The 25,551-nt window shown below is 36.8% G+C and overlaps 1 protein-coding gene across 1 annotated transcript in view; it reads left to right on the top strand.

The window, feature by feature from the left end:
* The window catches only part of LOC134533015 (receptor-type tyrosine-protein phosphatase kappa), a 288,290-nt gene that overhangs the window by 222,069 nt on the left and 40,670 nt on the right, over positions 1-25,551 (top strand). The window contains exons 3-5 of the mRNA XM_063370148.1: positions 20,455-20,542; positions 22,215-22,291; positions 23,758-23,892. Coding sequence (XP_063226218.1) covers positions 20,455-20,542; positions 22,215-22,291; positions 23,758-23,892 — 300 coding nt within the window. The remainder of the gene's footprint in view (positions 1-20,454; positions 20,543-22,214; positions 22,292-23,757; positions 23,893-25,551) is intronic.

Raw genomic sequence — 25,551 nt, 5'->3', positions numbered from 1 at the left:
CGATATAGGAGTAATGCAAGTACCTTAAGTGCTTTCAAAAATCTGTACCGGGTGTTTCAAGCCTAAAAATTACTCTGGAAACACGCGTTTTAGCCATTTTAACTCTTATAAAAACACAGTTTAAAAACTTAATCCGAAATCAAAAGTACTTTTCGGCCCTCAGCGAACTCTTAAATTCTTTTCGTAAACAGACCCCACTCGGATATCTTGAGTAGTTTGGAAATCGCGTTGTTTTTCCTGAAGCTCTGCACACCGTATGTGTACCCGGGTAGGCGGAGCCCTTAATAATATAAAGTTTCCCTTTGTCTTTGTGAACATTCGATCGCGCTTACACCATGTGTGGTTGATATTGATTTCCCTTGCTTGACTTCCCGTCGCATTCACGAAAAAAAAAAAAAAAAAAACTTCTACCAAATGCCGTGTACCCTAGAGCTAAGATGTTATACACATAAAAAAAAATAAAGATTGAAAGAAGGGTTGGGAGGAGAGCGTTGAAGTCTCGAGGGCTTAGGTCATTTGGCCGATGTTTTCTCCGAGGAGTCGAACTTGTCTGTCCGGTGGAGATCCTTCCCCAGTTGGCTTGGCATAATCCCCGGCCTGTCTTCTCCAGGCCCCCGAGCGCCTTAGCCGTTGTATCCTGGAGATTACAGTCAGAGGCGGTCCCAAGGCAGGGCAACTCACCCAGGACCCCGCGTCTACACTGTTAAAAATTTTCACCTTAATTTTACGGAGAAAGCTGGTTACAAATTATCTAGCGATCTTCATTAATTTACGGATATATCTTCTTAATTTTAAGAGTAATTAGTTTAAATACTTTGAACAGGAATCAACAATAAAAATCTTGGCATGTTAACCAAAAATTAAAAAAAAAAAAAAATTGTTGAGTCTACACTGAAAAACACTCTTATCCTTCCATGTGCATGTTTTCCCTGGATATAATTGTACACGAACCTCGAAAAGTCGGAATACGGCTTAGTTTCTACGAAGATCCAGTTATTTGATACTACGAAGATCCAGTTATTTGATACTACGAAGATCTCTTCGTTTATTTGATGCGCATTCTCCGTTGAAAATTCCGTACATTTACTCGTAATTTATAACAGTGTGTGCCGTCATCGGCCTCGTATTTGGACGTGACGCAAGGCGATAAAGTCCAGGGCTTCCTTTCCCACGTCAAATAACTCGTGCTCCAGATCATTCGTTCGCAGAGTTTGTTATCGCCGAGCTGAAATTTCAACTTATTCATGTGCCTTCTCGTGGGGAAGATTCCCCCACGCCGTATTTTGATCTGTCTGTCGACGGAAATGGGTGCAGTCGTTACCCTGTAAGCAATTAGTTACGACCTTGAAAAACGAGAGGTATCATATTAGATATCAGGTACCGTTAAGTGGATCATCGTATAATCTGAGCAAATAGTGTTAAGTATGCACGTGGAATGAAGTGTACTTATTCAGTGCACTTAGTAAGTACACTCTTAAAAAAATTTCACTTTAAAATTATGAATAACGATAGTTATAAATCATCCATCTAGCAACGTAAACTTACGGATATCTTCGCTAAAATTTCAAGTGCTGATGCCCTTTTCTTTGAACATTACCTTGCAAAACTCATATTGGAGTATTAAAAAAAACACACCTTTAAATAAACTTGTTAAGTCTACAGCAAAAATTATTCTCATGAGAACCATTAAACACGCCAGCTCACAGATTAAACTAAGACACGAAACGTCTGGAAAAATTTCACTGTCTTGTTTTCCGGAAAGAAACACAATTCGATACCGCCCCGTACGGAGTCAGGTGTACATGCTGGCGATTTTAATTTTTGGCAAGATTCATCTGATCATGGCTAGCTTTCAGCTGGCCCCAGCTGTCAGACCTGCAGCGACGCTACAGAAACAACTAACTGCTTTGAGATTTTCATTAAGTTAAGTATTAGTTTAGTTGGTTATAGCGGGCTCACTGGACTAGTCAGGGTTTCCCGATTTTTAGTGCCTAGGTTATGGGTCCATACCTCACCTCTTGGCTCCTGAATACTATTACCCTGAAGATATCGAATGCAATGTCAACGGAAACGTCGGTATACCATTCTTCTTTGCTCGTGGCTAGAACCCAGATGCTAGGCAACCTCAGAAATGGCCGCTTTAGCCTGCGATCCTTACTTGCTTAGGGAGTTGGCAGGGATACGATTTTATGGTGAATTACGACAAAACCTAAACAACGCCGAAATTGGAGTCAGTACTTGTAACACCATCATGTTCACCAATCCAAGTTAAAACATCGTGAATACCGAAACGACAGTTATTTCACAAATAAGTAATTTAAATAAAACTTTACTTCGACTTCTAAACTGTGATCGTAAACATCCAAAATTCAAAAACGGTCAATATTTGGGCATGTAGCGAATGGATTGTAAAAAAATATTTATATGTATCCTATTGATTGTACTTTTAGAAATTACTCATTTTAGTTCATATTAAAAGACACAGATTTTTACCAGTAAACAAAAATAAAATAAAAAAATTGTACATTGCAAATTGGTTGATTAAAATAACAAATAAATGGAAGTAATAACATTACACTGTTTCGTTGAAAAAAAGTATTAAGAAACATTTTCTTATATGTTTAAATATAGCAAAAAATTTATATACGAACACAATATTTAAAAAAAGCAACCAATACAACCGGAACATTATTTTTAATATTATATTAAGCTCTACTTGAAACCATTAAATAATATTATCAGTGGTTATTAGTGTTAGTTAGTTTGCAAGTCTTTCCCAACGGACTATTTAACGGCAGGAAGTTAATGTTCTTGTGATTATACAAACAAACTTATGCGTTGTTAATAAAGTCTTTGAAATTATTTAAGTTTCTATCAAAATAAGTTTAATAGAAAACCACATATTAAAGTAATTGGTTTGGGTAATGCCAGAGTAATATAAATATGTTGTGAGATATGTTTTCAGTGTGGATACGCGTTTTACAGGTCTTACGAAAAAATTGATACCATAATTATTAGTTTTAAGACGAAAAAATTTGTTAATGAATTTTGGGTAGAATTATTTCTTAACATAATACATATTTTAAATATTCATATTCATTGTCATTGGAACGCTTATTTAGAAAATCTTATAGAAAAACAAAAGCCGATAGTAGATATTTCCTAGAACCACTATTCGTTAACACAGCTTCTTTACAAATTACGATTTTAAAAAAATCACCGTATTTTTGCGACTGATTTTTTTTTTGCTAAATACAAGTGTTTTTCGAATATAAAAACATGTTTACAAACTCCATTATATCAAAATAATATTTAAAAAATTCTACTGCATTAAAGATTTCCAACATCTCTAATATATGTTAAGTAAAATTCGTTCATTTAACAACAAGAAGATATTTAAAATGTTTTACCAATATTTATTAAAAGAAAAATTACCATTCTGTGAAATTACATCCATAAGAGATGTAAAAGGAGTAAGTTGTTAAACGAAAAAAAAAAAAAATTCATATCTCCGAATCTGCTGTAGTTGTAGGGAAGAAACTAAGTGTGAACAACATGCATACAGAGTTACGTAATTTTTTTTAATACTTCTCATTTATTGAAAATTCAAAATTTAAGGAGGTTGTAACGTGACAGTAATATTTTTACAGTGATTCTCAAAAGAATAATCCTTACAGTAAAAATCTTTATCCGCCTGTGCGAAGCCGGGGGAGCCCAGCTGGTGACTGTATAAAGTCACCGGTCGTGTTTATGGCCAGCATGTAAGCGAACCCGGCGGTATGGCTGCGAGAAACGGTGCCTGGCGAAACCGCCCTGAAACGTGAAACGCCGCCTCGCAGTTATTTACAGTGCCGTCGTAGCGTGGGGCATGCATAAAGAACGTTATAAATGGAGGGTGTTGGGAGAGACGAGGGTTCTTGGGGGTGGTTGGTTGGGGGAGGGGGGGGGTGGAAGTGTTAGGCATCGTCACGGCCTGGGGAACGGGAGGAATGTAAATGCGGTCTCGAAGGGCTGCGTCGTATATTTCGCGCGCGAACGATGCTGCGACCGGGTTTGGCGAGGCAAGCGGGGGCGCGAATATCCCGTTCCGGAAACGTTAAAGGGGTTTTAAATCTGAATACAATTTCGCTAATTCGAGTCGGATCAAATTCAAGCTCACTCGGCGATTCAGGCCGTGACGTAATTCAAGTGCACAGTCATGAACCTGTGTACTTCACTGGCGCTTGTGATGTACCAAGGCATTTCGAATTGGCTCATAATTTCTGGCCTGTACAACTGGTTTTAACAAGATAAACAAGTTTGAAAACATTTGTTTAAAATATTCATAAATACATTTTGTACTTAACTAAATTTATAACTGTATACAAGTTTTTTTTTCTATTTTCATCTCGTAATTTAAGATGTACATGTATCTGGTGAAACTGTCTTTTTACCTGGTCATTTTTTTTTAAAATTTCATTTTGCTCTTAAAAATTGTAAAAAAATACTTTTGCAAAAAGTAAAAATAATAATTAACATGGCGATGCTTGAAAAAGAAGGGAGAGAGATGTTCAAAGAAAAACACTGTTGTGACTCCACTGACGTCTTCTGCACTAAAAAGTATATAAAATAGTTAAAGAGTTAATACTCAAGGCTCTTGAATTCTTGTATCTTTTAATTCATTATCGCTATACAAACTTATAAACATGGAAATAGTTTTGTCATGCTTTTAAAATATGTAAAACTCTTTGCAAGTCGATAAATGGGACATGTTATTAATAAATATGTCTAAAGCTTACCTTCTATGTAGGGATGCAATAAATATCTAAAATGTATATTAAAACTGCATAGAGAATCTACTTTTTTTTTGGTTAACGCATTGAGTAGCAGCCCTAATTTTTTTTAATGCTTTCTAACATTTAATTTAGCTAATATGACGATATAAATTTGGAAAAAAGCATATCAATGTTGTTTTGTTTACTGTCGTTGTAGTGTTACACATACACCGTAACATGTTAACGAATATTTCAATAATATTCTGACCTTCGAATGATATTTCTTGAAGTAAGCACACCAGTCACTACCACCACACTATGTGGTATTATTTTGTTTTGCTGAGTTTAAAATGTGATACATGTGTAAAAATAGTATACATTATGTTTAACACCAATAAAAATTTGAGAGTTTGATAAAGTTAAAATTAGTAGAATTTAATATTTAGGATCTCTTGCACATGCAGTGTTGACTTTTCATTTTCTTGTAATTTCTATTGTGTGAGAATTTTCCTATAAATTTATCACCACAGCTCTCTTGAATCTTACGTCTTCTCTCAAATATTCTCAAAATATATTAATTAAATATCATATAATAGATTATTTCAAACATTCAAGTGTTAATTTTACCCTAAATTTAATGTAAGATTACTATTACATTAAATATACAGGAAAAAATGGGTTGTATGTAAAGTCGGTTTACGGATAATAGTTTAACGTGACAACGTCATAACAAAACATTGATGAAATGATTGCATACTTAAAAAAAATTGAATCATTTTTATTGAATTATCACTATTTTGTATGGATACAAAGAAGGAGTGAAATGAAATCTACAATTTAAATTGATAAATTTACTTTTATTTGCACTCATTAATTCAAATATGTTTATTACTTTAACGAAGAGATTATTTTAACTTTAACTTTTATACATGTTTGCTATTTAACTTCTTCCAATCTGTGTTATTATGTTAAGGATAGGACGATGATAGGAAAAGAAGGAAACGGATGGGAGTGATTCAAGTTTAATGTGCCTCGAAAAAGTCAAATCGATGGTTTTTTCCAATCGAGTGGAAGAGAGATAGATGCGGCGCAAGCGTACAATGAGCGTAACGGGACACAGCGTAACGGGACAATGTACCTAACAGGACACTTTTTTTCGTGCGTGCAGCCGGCGTTAATCGATTTATTAGACGTTGTCACGTCAAAACTCCTATTTAATAGTTATGGATATAAATTTTTATAATAGAGAAGGCATGTGAGATTAAGTTGAAAAGTCTAAATATAAGAAACATAGAAGAAGGTTCATGTTAGCGTGCAGCGACTGGTAAGAGACTGGCTCGCCGCTCCCTACGGTGTCCTAGCCACGGTCAGCGCGGCGCGTGTAATGCCTCTCCGGTGGACACGGTGTTTACCCCCCGGCGCTGCGAGAGAGAAAGCTGTCCGTGCCATTCGATTGTCTCGCGAGCTGCCTATCGATCGGCTCGCCAGCCGCGCCGCGCCCCGGCTCCTGTAACCATGACTACGACCGAATCTTTCAGTGTTCCCGCGCCCCGGTCTCGCTACGAGCGTGCGTGCCGTTACCGACCCCCCATGCCCCCTTCCTCCCCCTTTCCAAGACACAGTCAGCTCCTTCATGTGGCTTGTTTGTTTGTTTACTCCGTTCTCCCCCCCCCCCCTTTCCGACCACCTCAGTTCAAACGGTAAGTCATCAGGGAACAACATACGAGGGGCGGGGGGGGGGGGGGGACCACCGTAGCGCAGTCGGATTCACTCCCGCTTTCTGGGTGAGTGTTTGTGTGTTCGAATCTCGATAAGGCCTAGTTGTAAATATTGTACCATATAAATTCTTAACCGAAACTACCATGTCCAAAAATTAATAAAACTTCAAAACAAAAGACGAGAATTTCAATAAATTAAACTCATTAATGATGCAAATTATGAAAAGAGACAAATATTTAAATGTATAAAATTTCCGACTGGGATAGCACCTGAACATAAATTACCCTCACTCCTTTAGCCACTACTCCAATCAGTTTCGTCAAAGCTCCGTGCTGTAATTACGGTACATCGTACAGTAATTAATTATCGTGCACACCAGAAAAGTGGTTCAGATCCACTACACTTCTCCTACTTATGTGCCCGATAGGTGAAGTAGATGTAGATATAAACTAATCAGAACTTGAAACTACAGTTAAAAACACATCACACTTTCCTTCGTTACCAGGAATACGAACCCATAACCCTTTGCACTGAAGCTCGGCGGCACTCCAACTGCTTCAAAGGTGTTGACTAAATATGGCAGTTGTGCTCATGTTGGGCAAGGTAATTTTATATGTACACTACACCATGCATGTTTAGTAGGCCTATAGTCAATAATTATGTCCTGAATAGGTAATTGCAACAATGTATTTTGTCACTGTGTTACAATAAATGCAACTTAAAAGTTACTCCTTAAAATACTCAGAAAGCAACATGAATAGATCGAAGTTTTAGTAAACAGTAATCATGATTGACATGGATAATTATGGATAATTATTAATTTATAATTTAAAAAAAATAAATGGCAGGCATGGGGACTGTTGGCAGATGTTAATACGAATCTAGAAACAAATGCCAAAATAAGTAAGGGTTTAACAAATTTTTGTGAACTCCGATAAAACTGGAAATATTTTTGTCAGATAACACCTTGCACGTGCACAAAAATGTATTCCATTTTTTTTTTTTTAATAAACAGTTTTTCCACAACTTTCGTACTCTGAAACATTATGGAAATGTGAAATTCCGTGACTAAATCATATAATAAATTTATAATTACGAAACTGTATATTGGTTTTATCATAAAATAATCTTGAATCCATTTAAACTGTAAATTAATATTCATCAACGATTTATATTGTAAGGCTATGATGATGGTGATAAAATACTTTACGGAGAATTCAACATGGTGGGAATATGTGAACGCCCTATCTTATGTCCGAATATATTATTACATCGTATATTTCTTTGTCTGGGAGAGGAGACTATGTCATATTTTTTCTCCTCTTTGACAGCAAACAGAAAAGAGAAGTTCGCATTCGAATCCCGACAGTGCTATTTCCTATTTCCGGACCGTCATAAAGCCGAGACCTGACCCTTTTTGTCTGGAGAAAGTCGTCCAAAGATACCAAGTAAGGGAGGAATATAAAAAAAAAAAAGCTGGCGCGGCATCTGTGGGGTGGAAGCGAAGATAGGAGTGACGAAGGTCGTCGCGAAAGGAAAAAAAAAAGCGACGGGAGATGTCCGCGGGAAGAAGGGGAAATATCTTCAAAGAGTCGGGAGTTATAGGGTGTTCGGCGAGGGAATCACGTATAAAAAAATATCCCCTACCCGTTTCTCAGGGATGAAGACAAAAGAGATAAAAAAAAATTTCCAGAGGTGAAAAATAACTAGATTTATCGAGGCAACGAAGGGGAAATTGGGGAGAAATCCATCTAACGCGATAATTCAACTGGAATGATCGTAGCGATGGGTTTGCCGTCTCGCGTCTTGACGCATCGTTGAAGAAGAACCACTGGGCAGCGATTCATTGATGAGAAACTGGACGCATCGTTAAGTACTCGCTTCAAAGCTATACATGAACTACTTAGTCGTACTTAACATATTTCACTACGGTACCCACCATTTCAAAAGAACAAAAATGACAATTCATCAAATGCAAGCCAAGAATCTGGTAAAGAAATATGATAGCAAGTATTCTTATTTTTTTTATTTTGAGTTTTGATACACTTAATTAATGTTTCAGAGATTTATTTTGTTTTAACTCATGCACAAACCAATAAACAAAAGTTAAAACATAAAATGTTTCGTTTCTTACATTGTGACTCTTAGACGTATTTATATATAGGGCTACGTTACTTTATTTTAGCATAATTTTATGTATAGGTTAGTTATTTTAAAAAACGTATAAAATTCTGTTAAATATATACTTATTTTAAATGCTGTTAAAATCATTTATTGTAACTGTACGTGTTATAATATAATTAATACACTATCAACATTTTATCACTCCATTAGTACTAGACATATTCTAGGCTTTATCTAACTATTTGGTTCATATTAATTACTTCGCCCTGAAACACTAAGTTAACTTAACTACCCCTGGACGTGTGTAAATAAGTTAATCTAAGAACAATTTATTGGAAAAAATTCGTCATAAAAATTGCAGTGTTTGACACTTTGTAGTACATTTTTATCAACATTAATAAACGAAATTACTTTTTTAGCCCTCATCAGAATTACCACATATCAAAAGTTTCCCATATTTTATTTTATAAAACGCCAAATTGTTACAGTTTCACTTCTATCAAAAGCTGTACTCCATAAACACGTTGTTGAGTCGATTCTATAGCTTTTTAATTAATATTAAACTTTAAAAATAATTTATTTTCAATATATCTTGGCTTGTTTGTTGAGACTACGTATGTTGATAATTGATATCTGAATTGTTTTCTTGCTATGTTGCAAACATTTTCAAGTTAACATGTATACTGAGTTTGTTTTATGGTGCTTGTTTTTGTTCTCACTGAGTAATGATTATGCTGGAATCACAGATGCACAAATTGCATGACGCGATTAAAATATTTTTTTAACCAATCACATTTGACACGTTTGTCACGTCAGCGCTACAAAATCATCGAAAGTGACAGACTTTCCAAACATAAAATATTTTTATTTCCATTACAGTTTCGGGTGCGATGCTAATGTAAAGAACATCAGAATTTAGTATTCGAAATATTTTGGTAATACAATTATATTTTGTGTATTTTTGATGGTTTGTTTACAAAATTTGTTCGTAAAATCATTGCAATTTGTTCACGTTTAAAATAAAATATAAATTTCGATTAGACTATATTCTTTTCAAACAGGTCATTTAAAACCGACTTAAAACGTCGGTATTTGTCGTATGTGTAGTGAGAATGTAATGGCAAAAAAACTTCCTCTATCTAGATGTTTCGTTTTATTCCGTGGTTAAAAACCGCATATAGAGTGCGACGATTTATAGCGTTCACTGCCATCAATTATCCGGTAGAATAAAGTGTTTAAGATGTTACGTAACTTACAAACTTCTTCTATGATGAAACTGAGTTTTCTATTACTTATCTAACTATTCTTTGATTGCATTTTGACGTGTTTGCAATATGTTTCGCTTGATAGAATTATATGAGTTGCCCAGTTTCGATGTACAGTTGCTGTCATGTTTGGTGTCTGTCAAATGTTACTTCAGTCAAATATGGATCAAATATGGATTCTTCTGGTAGTTTGTACAAATAATTTACGGTAGGTCATTTTTTTCGATACTCTATTTAGGCATAAACATATAACAAATCAAGTACATGTCGATTTTAATTTACTGTTTGAGTGCAAATCATGAGAACCAGTTAAACTTTGTTGTATATTTTAAAGATGTTCTGGTATTAAATCTACTCAGCGACATAGGGTAGTACCTATCAAAAGAACACCAGGAAAATTTCATAATTTTTTTTCTGGGACTTTTGGCGACTGTAACAATTATTGTTCTGACAAGTGACGGTGTTTTGCAAATGAGCGCTTTCGTCTGCGTCCGAATGTTCACCCGAAAATTTTCACAAGGGTATGTAACAATTACATTTACATTTAAATTAAATAACAAAAAAAGGGAGTTACTCACTTATTGCAATAATGGAGGATCAATTACTTTATATATAGTTTTTTAAAGGCATATAAGATGTAAATTTAATGCAAGTAAGAAGACTTCCGAACTGCTACTTGTCTCATAACAAAAGTCGTTTGGCGTGACAATAATTTTTTACTGCTGCATGATGTCCGCCCACTAGGCGGTACTTAAGCCTCTGTTTAATGAATGCGGATGGGCTAGTTTAAGAATAAAGGTGCGCTATTGTTTAGGGTTATTTAATTCGAGCCTTACTTAAATACCACGTATTGTAAAATATATAGCTGGATTGTTTTACGACCGTGCTTGCAGTGAACAGAAAAGAAATTATCTAGAGCAAGAAAGTACTTTCACATCGCGTTACATCACTTATCTGAGTGCTTCAATTCTGCTCACGTAGATGAGCGCATGATCACATTTTGAGAGTAGGAAACTTTTCTTCGAAAGAGATAAAGTTTCGGTTAAGGACGGATATAGGTGCCCCCAAGCCAACAAGAAACCCAAACACCAGTCACGTAGTTGTCTGAAAATTTATTATCTCCTTTACTCAACTTCCGTGGGAAAATATAAATAGTGCGTGACTTGGAAACATATAAAAAGAAACTACGCTAAGAAAAAATATAAGAGAAGAATCAAATTTCTGCTGCGAAATTCTCACTAGAACTGATCAGAAAATCTAATTACGCTTGTATCGTCTTGGAAAATGTTCTGCTGCTAAGTTTTTATAATGATTTTGTTATGTTTTGTAATATGCAATATGTATTTTCTACCACATTGCTATTCTTAACTTGGAAACGTTTCCCCCGACGAAAACATTAGGTGACGAAAGCTGTGTTTGCTACCTAGTTCTAATTTTGAAGACCAATATTGATTACCTAATTCTGAAATATTATCAACGTGTCCTACAATTCAACAGGATTTAAGTTTTTTACATTTGTTTACGTATAACGCAAATAAAAGTAGTTCTTAAGATTGAAAAAAAATATTGTTAGCAAGTAGTGCCTGTAATAAATGAGAATCTGAAGTCAACTAGTAACAATGATTTTTGTACCCCCCAAATAAAGTTTAAACATAATTTACCATGTATACAAATGAATTTTGAGTTTAAATAATAAATAGTACCCAAGCTGACATTTTTTTTACTAAAATGAATAAAGTCAGTGTCCTTGAATATTTTATAACCGTTAAAGGGAATAACGTAATTAATGTCTCACATTAAATATAGCCAGATGAACGAAAAACCATTAAAATAATAGTAACAGTAATCAGGATTTATAACAGGAAAAAAATGAAGATATTTTTAGAAAGGTTTTATCAGTATCAAGTTTTTTTGGTAGTAGTTTCAAGTGTGGCTTAAGGGACCAACAGTAGCGTTTCGTCATACCTCCGCTCTTTGGGTGGATTTCAAATCTCAGATAACCCCACTGCAGGAAAGTACTGACTCATTAAAAACCGTAACATGATTTGATAGCTCCATGCTTGACTTTCAATAGTGTTGTCTGATTGCCTAAATGACCCCTTTTATGAAATAATAAAGAAGAACGATAAGTAAATAGACAAACCCAGGTGAGAGTGCATACATATTCAATAGCAAAATTTTTAAAATTTTAATCACCATGGCGGTTGATTTTTCAATAAAGGTTAACATCTACACTCAAGGAAATGGCTGACACCATTTCTTAATTAATATTAAAATTATTATAATTTTACAGGTGGGAAATCTTTTAAATTATACTAATTTGTCATGACCAAAATTCTTAAATAAACAAAGAAATCAAGTTTAAAAATTACTAAATATTGCTGTAACATTTACAACAAAAATGTCCTCTCTTGCGCATATATCCTCCTTGGAATTACTACTCGGGCCAAAACAAAACCCAGCACTGCTTCCATAGTCACGTTTTGTTAATAAACTGTTTCAATGTCTTCGCGAAGAAAAAATACGACGCCAAAATAGCTCAAGATTCATAGCGCTCCAAACTAAATAAGGTCATTCGTAAAAAAAAACACATTTGCGTCACCAACACCAAAAGCGTCTTTTCTCCAGTGTGAAAATCCAGTAATCTTCAAGGGGCCGGATTCACCAGTTTAGTTCATTGCACTAGCAACTTTGTCTAAGAAACTGTCACACGCAATTAAACGCGAAAAGTCACCAAAGTTCAAAACTTGTGTCTCGTTTAAAATATTCATAAAGTTCGCAAAACACAAACAAATATAATATAAAATAAATCGTACATTAAAATTTTTCCTTTAAAACTGCACTTAGAAGAAAGAGGCTTACAAACAAGTCAGTTAAAGGGCACTTCAAAAAAATTTCTTCTAGTACTCGCTAATGATATGTAAACATTTAATCTCGGTAACGAGAAAACTCATGAGTTTTCAATTTTCAAATAGACTTAATACTAAAAAAGGACACAAAATTTAAAGCAGAATTCTTTAAAATAATGCAGTGAGAGATAAATTTGCAAAAAATTGTGTTTTAAACTACACTTCTTGTCGCTAATCACACGTAGTTTACGCACCCGCCACTAGAATTCGCTGCAGGAGCAGCTACGTCGACTACCGAATCATTCGATTTACAGAGAGAAAAGTACAACAAGCCCTACATGATGAAAAGGCTCCGATAAAAGGGAAAAATACTTAAATATACTAAACCCCGGATTTGTACCTAATTTTCTTCAAGAAGGAATTTAATTAAATACATCTTGTTAAAATTCATTAAACAGTTAACACTATAACATTTTACTTTGTCTCTATGAATTTTGGTTCACGCCGTCTGACACAGATGGCATTCCGTTCCATTAACAAAATTACTCCTACTAAATGCCGTATACCAAGACAGAAAAAAAAACATTAACACTACTACAAAACACCAAGGACGCTTAAAAAGTCTAAACATGCAAAGTCGAGCTCCTAAAAGCCAGCATACGACTTGAAGTTCAGTAAGTATCATATGTGCGCGCTTGCCGTTATTATATTCAAAGACCATTCTAGACCCTAAAAATACCGGGAAGTCTCTTAACTCTGTGTTATGGATAGGCCTATATACTGTTTAGAATTATGCACTTAAGGGACTTAAGGATAGCAGTCTAAGTGCATTTCTTGTATTTATTACAAGTGTTAAAAATATTCTAATGAGAGAATTTTTCTGTAATTGGTTTGTACAAAAAGCTTTTATTCAATTATTTATTTTTTAATGACATTTGATTAGTTACATTTTAGGGAAAAGTAATTTTGTTGCGAAATGAAATTTTAATTATCAGGAAAGGACCAGGCAAAAATATATTTAAAAAGTAAAACAATAAGTCATAAAATGAGTTTTTTTTAATACAAATCTCGTGGCAAATATCGTCGGTGAACCCTGGATTTTCATGGTTTTTTATTTGTTTTAGAATGAAAAACGTAATTACTCTTGGCAAGCAAGTTTAGTAAATGAGATATATAATTTGTGTCCAATGTCTCATATTTTGCCCCTTTTTTTATTCTTTCGGCCCAGCGCTGAAGCCTGACATGCTCGAGTGACACTTTTTTTTACTCCAGTTTCAGCGTGGGGATAGTAATTAAATATGCAGTTTGACAAAGCAAAATGAAATGATGATTATATCTGGTCCCTGGACTCCAGTTTATGGGAGCGGCAGTACAGGCGAGATAGAGAAGGAAGGCGTAAATATTCATTGACCCCCGATCAGTCTCATACATATCACGAAGTATGTACGCCGCTCGCTCATGCAAGTTCACGGTCGTAAAAAAAGATCCTTTTGCAAGAATTTTACTAGTCTCCCGATTTTTAAAATAGTTTTAAATGTCGCTGGCGGAAACCAAACCAACTTCTCATTTTAATTACGATAACAAAGACGTTCGGAAAGTTAACAAAACGAATTATTTCGAGCATTTTATTTATAAAACACATCCTATAAAGCCTAACCCATAGCATTGTCTTTTACAAATACACACACATACATACAGATATATACTATCCGTGTGCTCGATGATATGTGAATTTACTCTAAATAAAAGCACGATAATTCTCAAAAATATTTAATTCTCATATTTTTTTGGACAATTACCATAAACTCCAATAAAACTGACTTTTATTTATAAACAGAACCCTAAACACCAATTTACATATTTCGAACTTCAGAAAATACGAATTTCTATGCAAACATTTCATCCCCTATTTAATATCCTTAGGGGATGAATTTTCAAAAAAACAGTTTCTTAGTGCTCACTTACGTTAAATAATGAACTCCTGTTTGAAATTTCATGCTTCGATAACCACCGGTTTAAGCTGTGTGTTGTTTGTCAGTCATTGTTAGGGTTTTATTAAGTAGACTAGCTTAAGTACCCGGTACTGCCCGAACATCACACATCATTACACATTAAGTCGAGTTGTTAATTATTTTTTCAATAAATAATTTTTATTCCACAAAGATATTTTAACTAAATATAGTACATTTTCACACTCAATTTAAGTACTCATTATTTATACCAAGGTATTAAGTTACGTTTTTTTTAGGTATTTTGTTACCCAAGTTACTGTCGGTATACGTACATGCATTTGTTCAAAACGTGTTCAACTTTATCAACGTTTTGTAATATTTACTATTTCAACGAATATGCTAATGGTGATATAATATATAACCAAATATAACCAAACAAAACGCTATTCAAAATAGAACAAATTCGTTTACACCCAGTTCGGACAGCCCTCATGATGCCACTTCCAGGGAACATATACGTATAAGTACACACACACTTCATGTGAGTTAGGACATGGTCTTGGGCTACTAGGTGGATGAGAAACTCAAGGTTTTGAACGGGATCTCCCCCACATAGATAAAAAAAATAGCCTCTGTAACGCTCACATTCATGTGTTCTCGTTTTGCAAATAAACTTATAACACGAAACTCGGGCCTTAGACATTCAATTTAACATAGAATTCTTTAACATAATGCCGAGCGTGATAAATATACGAAAATTGTGTTTTCAACTACATTTCTAGACGCGAATCTTACGTAGTTTCCGTACCCACCGCTAGAATTCGCTGCCGGAGCAGCTACGTGACTATTGAGTCATTCGATTAGCAGACAGAAATTTTAAATTTTACAATGAAACGGCTCCGACGAAAGCAAAAAAAAAAAAATGAAATAATACCAAACCCCGACATTGGACCTGATTTTGGCATAGAATTTTATTAAAATACTTCTCATGTAGTGAATATTCATCAAACATTTAAATGCATAAAGTTTCATTTGGCACACCAGTACGTGTGGTGCGTACCCTACTGTTTACGAAAGTGTTTATTTCCGGATTTAATTTTGCTACACGTGGGTCCGACATCTTTGTCACATTTTCGTTCATCGACTTCCGTTCCGTTTTTTTATTACGAAATTACTCCTACCAAATGTCCCACACCAAGAGCTAAGATATCACAGAACAAAATTTTTTTTTCAAAACAGGCTTAATCGTGGCGATGTGGGCATGAACGCTCGTCTCCCGCCACTACAAACGCGCTCCTTTTGGAAGAATTGGAACGCAGCGCCGTCGGCGTGCTTTCGGTCTCGGTGAATTTTCACCTCGTTCCTTTTTTCTTCTTCCCCTCTCCTCTCACCGCTCTGCACCAATCAAGGCCCAACCTCTTGCCACGAGCAAGCAGGCGCGCGCGCGATGCGCTCCAGGGAAATCACGGTTGAGACCTGGAGCGCGTCGGAAGAAGGTCTCGTGTGTGCGGTTCGGGAAGGGTGGTGGGGGTAAGTGAAGGAGTTTCTTCTTCCCCTTCTCCCTCCCCATCCGTGAGGTGGAAGGGATCAAAAGGTGAGGGAGGGGTGTGGGGTTGCGTGACAGACGAAGGAGGTGGCTGCTCTCCGCTCGCGAGGAACATCCTCCGCCGCCGAGAGCACTCCGCGCGGGCCGCCCTCGAAGCTACGAGAGCCGCGGGAGGCGCTTGGAAGAGGGCGAAGCTGAGCTGGGGATCACGATGGTCCGTCGCGTCCCCGTGTGTCCGACTCCAACCCAGCCTCCTCCCCGGACCCTCCCCTCCCCACGGACAAGACTCCGGACTCGCGTTACAGAGGCCTCGGGTTTTGCTAGCACCTAAACACAGGCCAGTGCTGCTGCTTACTAACTTAGAACGTAGATTCCCAGGGCGTACCTACCCTAAATGAGAATGGTATCGCGTGGTCGACAGGCTTAAACAAATTGACGGCGACAATATCCGTGGCTCACAGAAGAAGAATAAAAAAGAACTCTTTGTCTCGTGGTGGAAGCTGACACGTTGTTGTTGACGTCCTGCAATTTCGTTATTTGTTAAGACTTCAGTTTTCAGCGCTGGTGCTGTTTAGTTATTTTTAACGCTTTATTATTAGGGCCATGTTTTTTTTTTTCGCGAAAATATATCGACTAACTGGAAGTTAAAACACTGCAGTGTTGTCTGTGTGTCGTGATTGATCGAGTTTCTTTCGGTACATGTCTACAACTGTCACACCAATCACAGTAATTCAGCGCGGAAGTAAACGCTTCCCGAATGGTTTGGTAAAATTAGGCAATTGTTTCTCTTGCAGACGGCCACCAATCAAAAGGAATAAACAATTGGTGCGGGTGTACCATATTGCGTATTAACCGCGGCTCTCAGATATTCGAAAAATGCCTGCCCCTATTTACTTCCTGTGAGTTGAAATGCCTTACCCATAAATCTACTACCAAACCTTTAAAATTAATTTGAACAAAGAAAATGTGTGCATGTTAAAGCTACATTCTTAAAAAAAAAAAAAAAAAAAGACGCAAAATGTTGATATTTCATTAGTTCTGTTAATGATTTCACAATTCCAAGTTGGTACCCACGCGCAGATTAAAATAACCCGTCAATGTTCATCTTCAGTCCAAGATTCACTGGCTGCGCTCCCCGTTCAATCGTGAACAACACATTCCGAAGTTCTCCAGTCAATCGAGCTGCTTCGGGCTCGGAAAAAAATAATAACTAAAGATCGAATTTTCGCAATAATTTTATATGCTAAACATACATACTTTTTGTTAATATAACGTACGTTGCAAGTCAAAAACAGAAGGTAATGTAAGGAATGTACATATATTGCAATTTAAAATTGTATCGAACATTTTCAGTGAATTGTAATGCGCACGTTTTTTTATGGTTGATTTTTTCCCATGCAATTGCATGGGACAGTAACCCCAATTTCATTTTCAGAAACATTAAAAAAAAATTACACTGATGTTTTTTTTAAGAGTTTTAAACCCACACGCTGTATGCTCCTTCGGCCAGGTATAAGCTGATCCAATGTTGTCAACCTCTCGGTGCTGATGATGGTAGAGACCGGAAAAATTCGCAAACTCATTCGGCGATAGGCTAGAATTCAAATACATATAATACCTCTTAGATGATTTTTCTATTGGCTTACTGTTCATCTGGACGAATCTCAACCAGTTATAAACCCTCAGCCGAAGAAGGATCGAATCACAGACAAACCAAGATGAGACGACTTACAAGTCGGCAGCCAAATGAACTTGCGTATATTTGCCCGAGTGTACAGGGGGATGTTGCAGTCCATCCTGAAGGCCATCGAAACCGTGAATTTGTCCGGCCACTAATGATAGGTGGGTGGGGGATAGGGGGAGTGACTCGGTGTCAGTGACTGCTGGGCCCCTCGAGGCTCGACGACGCCACGGAAGAGCTGGCAACGCCGTCGCCGTCGGAAGGTGCGCCACGGAGGAGTCACGGGCGCAGGAAAGACGGTCGATGAAAGCAATCAGTGTCGTCGGGACCTGCGGCGCCACTCACCTCCCCCCCCCCCTCCCCCCTCCCCCCTTGACCCTCGCGTCCCGCTGTGGCTTATTTTGCGGGGCGCCGAACTGAAGTGTTTGCATAATGGAGTGCTGTTGTAACGGGGTTCGCCGAGGGAGGGGAAGTTAAGAGACTCGGCTTTTCACCGACGACGGAAGAAGCTAGCGGCCCTCATTGGCTCGCCCACCATCTTCTAGCTGCGACCTGCCGTAGGTCTTTAGGGTCCGAGGATAGCATCCATTATCAACTCCCTACCTCACCTCCCACACCAACCCTACCAAGAAACCTTCGACAACTTCCTAACCTTTGCGTGAGTCCCGTGCGACGCACGAACTCGACCGCGGAAAGGTTGAAAGTACACGGAGGATGAGGACGGATTTCCCTGAAAGCGCTTGTCCTAACGCCGTTGTTCTGACGTCAGGACAAACTATACTGAGGACAAACTGCGATTTCAGAACAAACACATATTACATAGTCCGTTGTAAAGTAGGCTACCTTCTCTCAAATCTGCCAACTCTCGAACGGTTGTGGTACCAACTGTCACTTGCGAAGTAGCACGCGCTGGTTGTTTTCACGAACACTGTCAAACGCGTGAAGTTGTTTGCAAGCATTGCTTACAGAAAAACAGCGGCACAGATCTGTCAAATTTGAGACAAGTTTCGTGATACAAACTACGCTTTTGCTGTATTCACTGGAAACCATAAAACACGTATTCGCTATCTGCTTTCGCATGGAAGTATAGTAAGAAAAAAAAACTTATGATTACGTTACATTATTACTATTAAAATAATTCGCGTTCAATAAACGTTAAACTAAAGCCATTCTGCGTAGTTAATACATGAATTATTGCACTACGTACATCTTAAAACCTTTCATGTAAGTGACTACGCAAAACACGATGAAGAATTAATTAAGCAGGTCTTTAGAAAGTATACTTTTACCTCCACTACTACTACCAGTACTACTACACCAGGAGTGGTTCGGGGTATGGTGGCCAGTGTCTTTCCTCATCCGTAGTGTACACTGCAGTCAAAAATATAGTTCATTAACCAGCAAACTTGTTTACTACAAAATTAATAGATCATCTTCATCATCGACAGGTTGACAATATTGGATCAGTTTATAGTTGGTTGAAGGAGCATACAGTGTGTGGGTTAATAATTTTGAAACATTACTGAATTTTTTGTATTTTTTTCTGAAATTGTAATTGGTGTTATAATCCTACACAATTGTATGGGAAAATTTACCATACTAACATGTCATTTACTTTTTACTGTAAAAATGTTGAAGAAATAATGTAGATTCACTAAAAATTTACAATACCATTTTAAAGTTTAATTATTGCAATATACAATTATAGAATTTATAATTTTTTTTAGTGCGATGTTAGGAACGTAACCATTTTATAAGTGAAAATTCTCTTATAGTTGATGGGGCAAGTCGAGGCGATGACTCATAGAGCGTAACGAAAAATGCAACGCTTAGGAATGAAGCACTTTAAATGGAGGGGGGTGAGGGGGAATATTGAGCTGCGCCCCACCGCCCACTCTAGGGCAAGCGTCAGCGAAGCGACGCTATAGTGTTGCATTTTTCGTTACTGTGGCAACGACCAAATTTAATTTAAAATAAAAATAGTTTGTTTTCAGAAAGTTTTAAAATTTATTATTTGTGCACACTTAAAATGTTCGTATTCCTCTATCTGTCCAGTATCACTTATTTAATTTATTTCAAGGACACTTCTCTGTAGAATATCCATTGGTTTGTGATGATATTTATTTTATGTAGAGACATATTGACTGCCTTTTATAGGAGCCTACCTTGAAAATAATGACGTCCAAAATAAGTGAAATCGTCACTCCTAGATAATGTGCGATAGTTTTCAGTATTTTGTCTCCTTTGCGGGCGGAGACATTTTTTTCGGGCTTGAGTAGAAGAACACGTGTGTATGTTTGTATAACACGAACCTGACTTAACGCAAATGACGTAAAACATTAAAGGATTTTTTTATGGAGATGTAACAATCATTGTGGTTACATTGAAACAGGTGCTGTCGTGATCTTGCAACACAGTCCGCTATATGAGCACTGATTGATTGGGATAGATGTTCTGCAGGTCACTCGTACCTTGGCTACTGAGCAAATTGTGTACTGAGCTCCTCGTAACTAGAGCAACAAGACCGCGGCAACTCTGAACCACGAGCTCTCTGTCTGTTGCAGACGGCCAGCAAGGTGGAGACGCACTCTTGCCGGCACGCTACCAAGCCATCCAACAAGGAGAAGAACCAGAACCAAAAGTGCATTCCATGTAAGTCTGTCCGTTCGTCGTTCGCCTCACTCTTGCACTCGCTGCACTGGTGCAGGGATGGACAACATTCAAATATCAGGGCCAGTTACCAAAATTAAAAAAATAATAATAAAGCTGGCCTATTTGTATCCTGTTCTGTATTTTCAGTACATTCAAATATTTTACCCATCCAGACCCTACCTCCTGACTTTATTTAATTTTGATCGATGACTAAACCAAAATACCATCCGAGTACTCCTTGGTCCATGTCCATGAAAATAATGGTTTCCTGACGTTTCAGTATGCCTTGAGGAAGCCATATTAAATGGCGACTAACAACTGAAGGGTAAAGTATTTATATGGACCGCTGGAGCCTGAACTCTAGGGTTCATAACTGGGTAATCCGGGTCCCGAAAGTAAAGGGTAATCGCGGTACTATTGCTAAATTAAAATAACCGGGAATGTAAAATTTGTTCCTGGTTATTTCGATACTTTTGGGACTCAAAATTGACAGCATAATAATTTGTTTTTATTGCGCGCTAAGGTTACTATCACTTGCTACTGGGTGAGGGGAGTGTCTGCGCTCCTCAGAGGCAGTCTGTGATCGAACTGCTGTGTGTGCCTTTGGCTGTAGCGCCAAGATTCTTTAAGTAACGATTAGTTTTAAGTTTTTTGTGAAAAGAAGCAATGTTATTTTAAGTTAATAATTCTGTAATTTTGCTTGCGTTAAAACGATTATTACTGAGGATAAGTATATATTTTTTGCAATACAAAATTGTAACACAGTTTGGTCACTAAAACTTGTTTAGTCTTTCAAAACTAACTATTACTATTTCAATCACCGACTGCTGCACCATTTATAAAAAAAAACCTATTACCGAAAGTAACGGGAATTTCTCAGTTCCCTTCAAGACTAGTATACCGAAATTCCCGGTTCTGAAAATCGGTTACGGTTCCGAATACCGTACTGAGCACTAAGCCTTCATTCGTTAATCGCCCTTGAATACGGCTGTAAAAAAAGGCATTCCAAAACTTTGGGATCGTAATTTTCATGGACATGGTCTCAACACAGAGGCCAAGATGTAGTATGTAGGTTATTTTTGCCACGTAACCGAGAATTATACCAGTTAATGCACAGCTCTTATTAATTTCGGTAAAATGGCTGGCGTGTGTTTTATTTATTTATTGTGATGTACAAACTTACATTTTTAAATTTATTTATGATTCAATTTGTGTACCTGCCTGTTTACCAAGAGCGATGGCGTACGTCCGTTTCCCCAAAAAACTAAGAAGTACTGAAAAAACTATCAATATCATTAAAAAAAGAGATAGAATTTGTAAGTAAACATCAGGCAAAAAGGCTCTATTCACCCCTCCCCACAAAGAAACTCTGCATAAGCTCTTGACCAAGACTTCATGAGCTCGCGTATCTGTTAAGCGCTTGCAGCTGAAACCTGGTTATAAATTTAGTTTTTTTACATTTCAGATAAGGTAACTTAACACATTGGTAGCTTTTCGTTTCCAGGATGATTTAAAAAACATTTCAATTATATGAAATGTTTAAAAAAAGTAGGTATTAATGAATTTCAATTACAGTTACAATATGTAAGACTACATTAAATATATATTTAATTTTTTTTTCAAATAGCAATTAGAAAAAATCGTATTTTGAATTTATTTATTTTATTTGCAGATGACTACAACAGGGTGGTGCTGGATTCGCTTGAAGACATTCCAGACTCGGATTACGTTAATGCTTCGTATGTTGACGTACGTAATAATCGTATCGTACCTCTGATTTTTAAACTGAAATTCTAAAAATATTGTGTTCTGTGATAGTGTCTCACACATTAATTAGTAATAAATATATATTTTTTTAATTTTATTATGTTAAGCAATTTTATAGCAGTTATATACTTGTGGTAAAACAGAAAATGAACTTCCTGGGAGTCACCATGGCAAAATTTGCCAGGAAAAATCTTTAAATACGAATAATTGCCTGGTTTGTTACAAATAGCAAATAGCATGTAGCATACCTCTAGGCATAACTATACTGTTTGTTACAGCATACCAGAAGCAGTGATAGGCCTATTATACTGGAACTCGTGAAAATTGTGCTATATAAAAATAATTTAATTAAGAATGTACTTATTCAAAACGTGATTTCAAGCCACTTTTCACAACGTCACTTCAAACAGAAACTTCACTGAGCATTGGTAGAAGAAGAGAAAAGAAGCACGATAAAAGTTATTGTGGGTACGTTTTTTTTTAGTGTTTTTGCAGTGATGAAATGTTTAAAACTTAGCAGAATATTATTACCTACAATAACTTGTCTGTACATTCACATGAATATCAATGTTATTATTTTTGCAGCGCGCAGTGTGAATTTTCGATTCGTGAGAATTTTGGTTCGCGCCAATCGCCACAGATGGCAGCACCGTGGTTACACATTTCCGTTCCATTTACGAAAACATTCTTCTATCAAAAGCCGTGTACCGAGACCTAAGCTGTTACACATAAAAAAATCAAAATACTATGTTGTGAAATCAATTTTTAAACCGTTGTTGTGGCGACTTCTTCCTGTTTCTGCCTCTACGTGTCGAGTTAAAGATTGTCCGGCACTCAGAACCAAGTCGGCCTCCGTGGCGCAGTCGATAACGCACCGGGCTACGGTACCAGGGGGGCTCTGGGTTCGAATCCCGGGTAAGAAGACATGGATGGAATTTGTGTTGTCTTAATACACACCAACAATCACAACTCCAATTTTCGAAATGACTCGCGGGGTGACATAACAATACAACGTTACGGGGGGGGGGGGAGATGATTGGCACACTGGTGAGCAGGGGCTTGCCTAGGGAGGGGGGGGGACCTGCGGGACCGGACCCCCACCCCAGGGCTAAATATATTTTAATATTAAATTCATAAAATGAAAAAAATAAATATTTAGTATGATATTAAAATAAATTCAATGACACAAGCATAAATGTTTGATTAAACTTAGTTCACTTTTCATTTTCAGCGTAACTAAACTACTGTAAACGGATATATACGAAGCATCCCCTACCGGAAAGGCCCTAGCCTTCTGCCTGACACCCCCCCCCCCCCCAGAGCCAAATTCTGTCTGGGCACGCCACTGCTGGTGAGTGTCAGGACTTGCCTGTGTGCCACCCATATTTAAAAAAAAAAAAAAAAAGAACCGGATCGTCAGTTGTTGGTGTTGCCGCGTGTCACCGCAGAGCCTGCTGAAACCCAACGCCTACATCGTGACCCAGGGCCCCACGGAGAACACAGTGACGGACTTCTGGCGCATGGTGTGGCAGGAGAACGCCAGCTGCATCGTCATGCTCACCAAGACCTTCGACTTCATCAAGGTGAGCTTCGCGCGGGCGTGGACTTCCTCACCTCGCCGGTGATCGCCCACCTTCGTCTCTTCACTGAAATGTGTGCGTTCGTTCTCTTTCGACGTTCTGCAATCTGTCACCAAAGGTATCGTATGAACAGTGTTAAAGATAAAAATATTCTTGTAAATTACATTTTAAATATGTTTTTGACATGACAAAGTCTAATATATCGATGTACGCCGGCTGTACGCACGAAAAAGTGTCCCGTTACGCTCATTGTACGACTGTTTATAAAGTGAAGTGAACAGTTAATGTGGTTTTCATTGCTTATTACAACAACACTTTCGGCAATGAAGGTTAATTATTATTCTTGCATTTTAAAAATATGATTACTAGTATAATTTCAAGTATTTATTCTTTTATTATTAAAATTAAAATGATTAAATTTTATTCATAAAGTTTGCAATCATTTCATCAATGTTTTGTTAGGACGTTGTCACGTTAAACTATCGTCCGTAAACCGACTTTACAGACAAACCAATTTTTATTTACACACGCCGTTGCTATAGTGTCGTTAGTAAAAAAAATATAATTTAAAGTCAATACTCCCAGTTGCAAGAAATTTTATAAGAACCTGTGTAAATTATCTACTTCATAAAATTATTGGCATTGACTGACAGAAAAGCACAGCTTAAATCGGTGGGTATAAGGGGAATTTTGCATAGGAGTTTCTTATATAACGTAAGTGAGCACTAAGAAAGGATTTTTGAAACTTCATGGCCTAAGGGGTTTATATGTGGTACGGAAGTTTGGGAAATCCCATCAGGCACAAGGCTAGTACTATAATAAATATCAATTTTTCACTATCACCAAATATAATTATTATTTTACTTCTAAAGTACTATAAAATAAAAAAATTTCCAACTTTTCTGAAAAATTACACCTAATTTAGTTTACACTGTTGATTGTACCCCAAACATCGCCACGAGAAGTTGACTATGGCGTGAATGTCGCGAACCTGGCGAGGTCAGACATCTGTATTTCGCCATAGCCTTCCCTATGGTGTGGAGGGGAAAGAACATCCAGTGTGGTACTCTGGAAGAACGCCCACCTGTGTAAAATCCTCAACACTGCCTGGAATCAAACATGTCATTTTGGCTTATCAGCTAAAATCTTTAACCTTACATCCAAAGTGTCAGATTATTATGGCTTGTAGAGATATATAAGATTTTGAGGTATTTTCTGTTTATAAAAGTTTTCTTTAGTTTTTATATAATCATACATATTTTTTTTTATTTTTTAACTCCCTGATACTTCAGTGCATGTGTACGAAACTACTATAGTTGTAGGAAGCAGGAGGCCCCAGTGAAATAAAATTCACTCACTTTATTAATCTCTGCTTTTTCCCTTTTCTAAATTCTTCTTTGAATTCTTCTTCTGATTTGTAGATTTGATGATTCACAATAAGCATAAAACCAAAAAAGTCTTACTCTAATGAGTCTTTGAACACAAAACCCATTATTTTATGAAATAGAACAAGAGTTCCTAAATCATTTTTATTAATAATCCATCCATTAATTCAGCCATTACTTAATTTCTTAATCAATGCAATAACATTATATATTCATTTACTTACCCATTTACTAATGCATTTATTAAATCATGCATCCATTAATAAATTTAATCATC

Source organism: Bacillus rossius, chromosome 6 (genome assembly GCF_032445375.1).
Source record: "Bacillus rossius redtenbacheri isolate Brsri chromosome 6, Brsri_v3, whole genome shotgun sequence".
Lineage (NCBI taxonomy): Eukaryota > Metazoa > Arthropoda > Insecta > Phasmatodea > Bacillidae > Bacillus > Bacillus rossius.
This window is presented reverse-complemented; position numbering and strand designations above follow the sequence as displayed.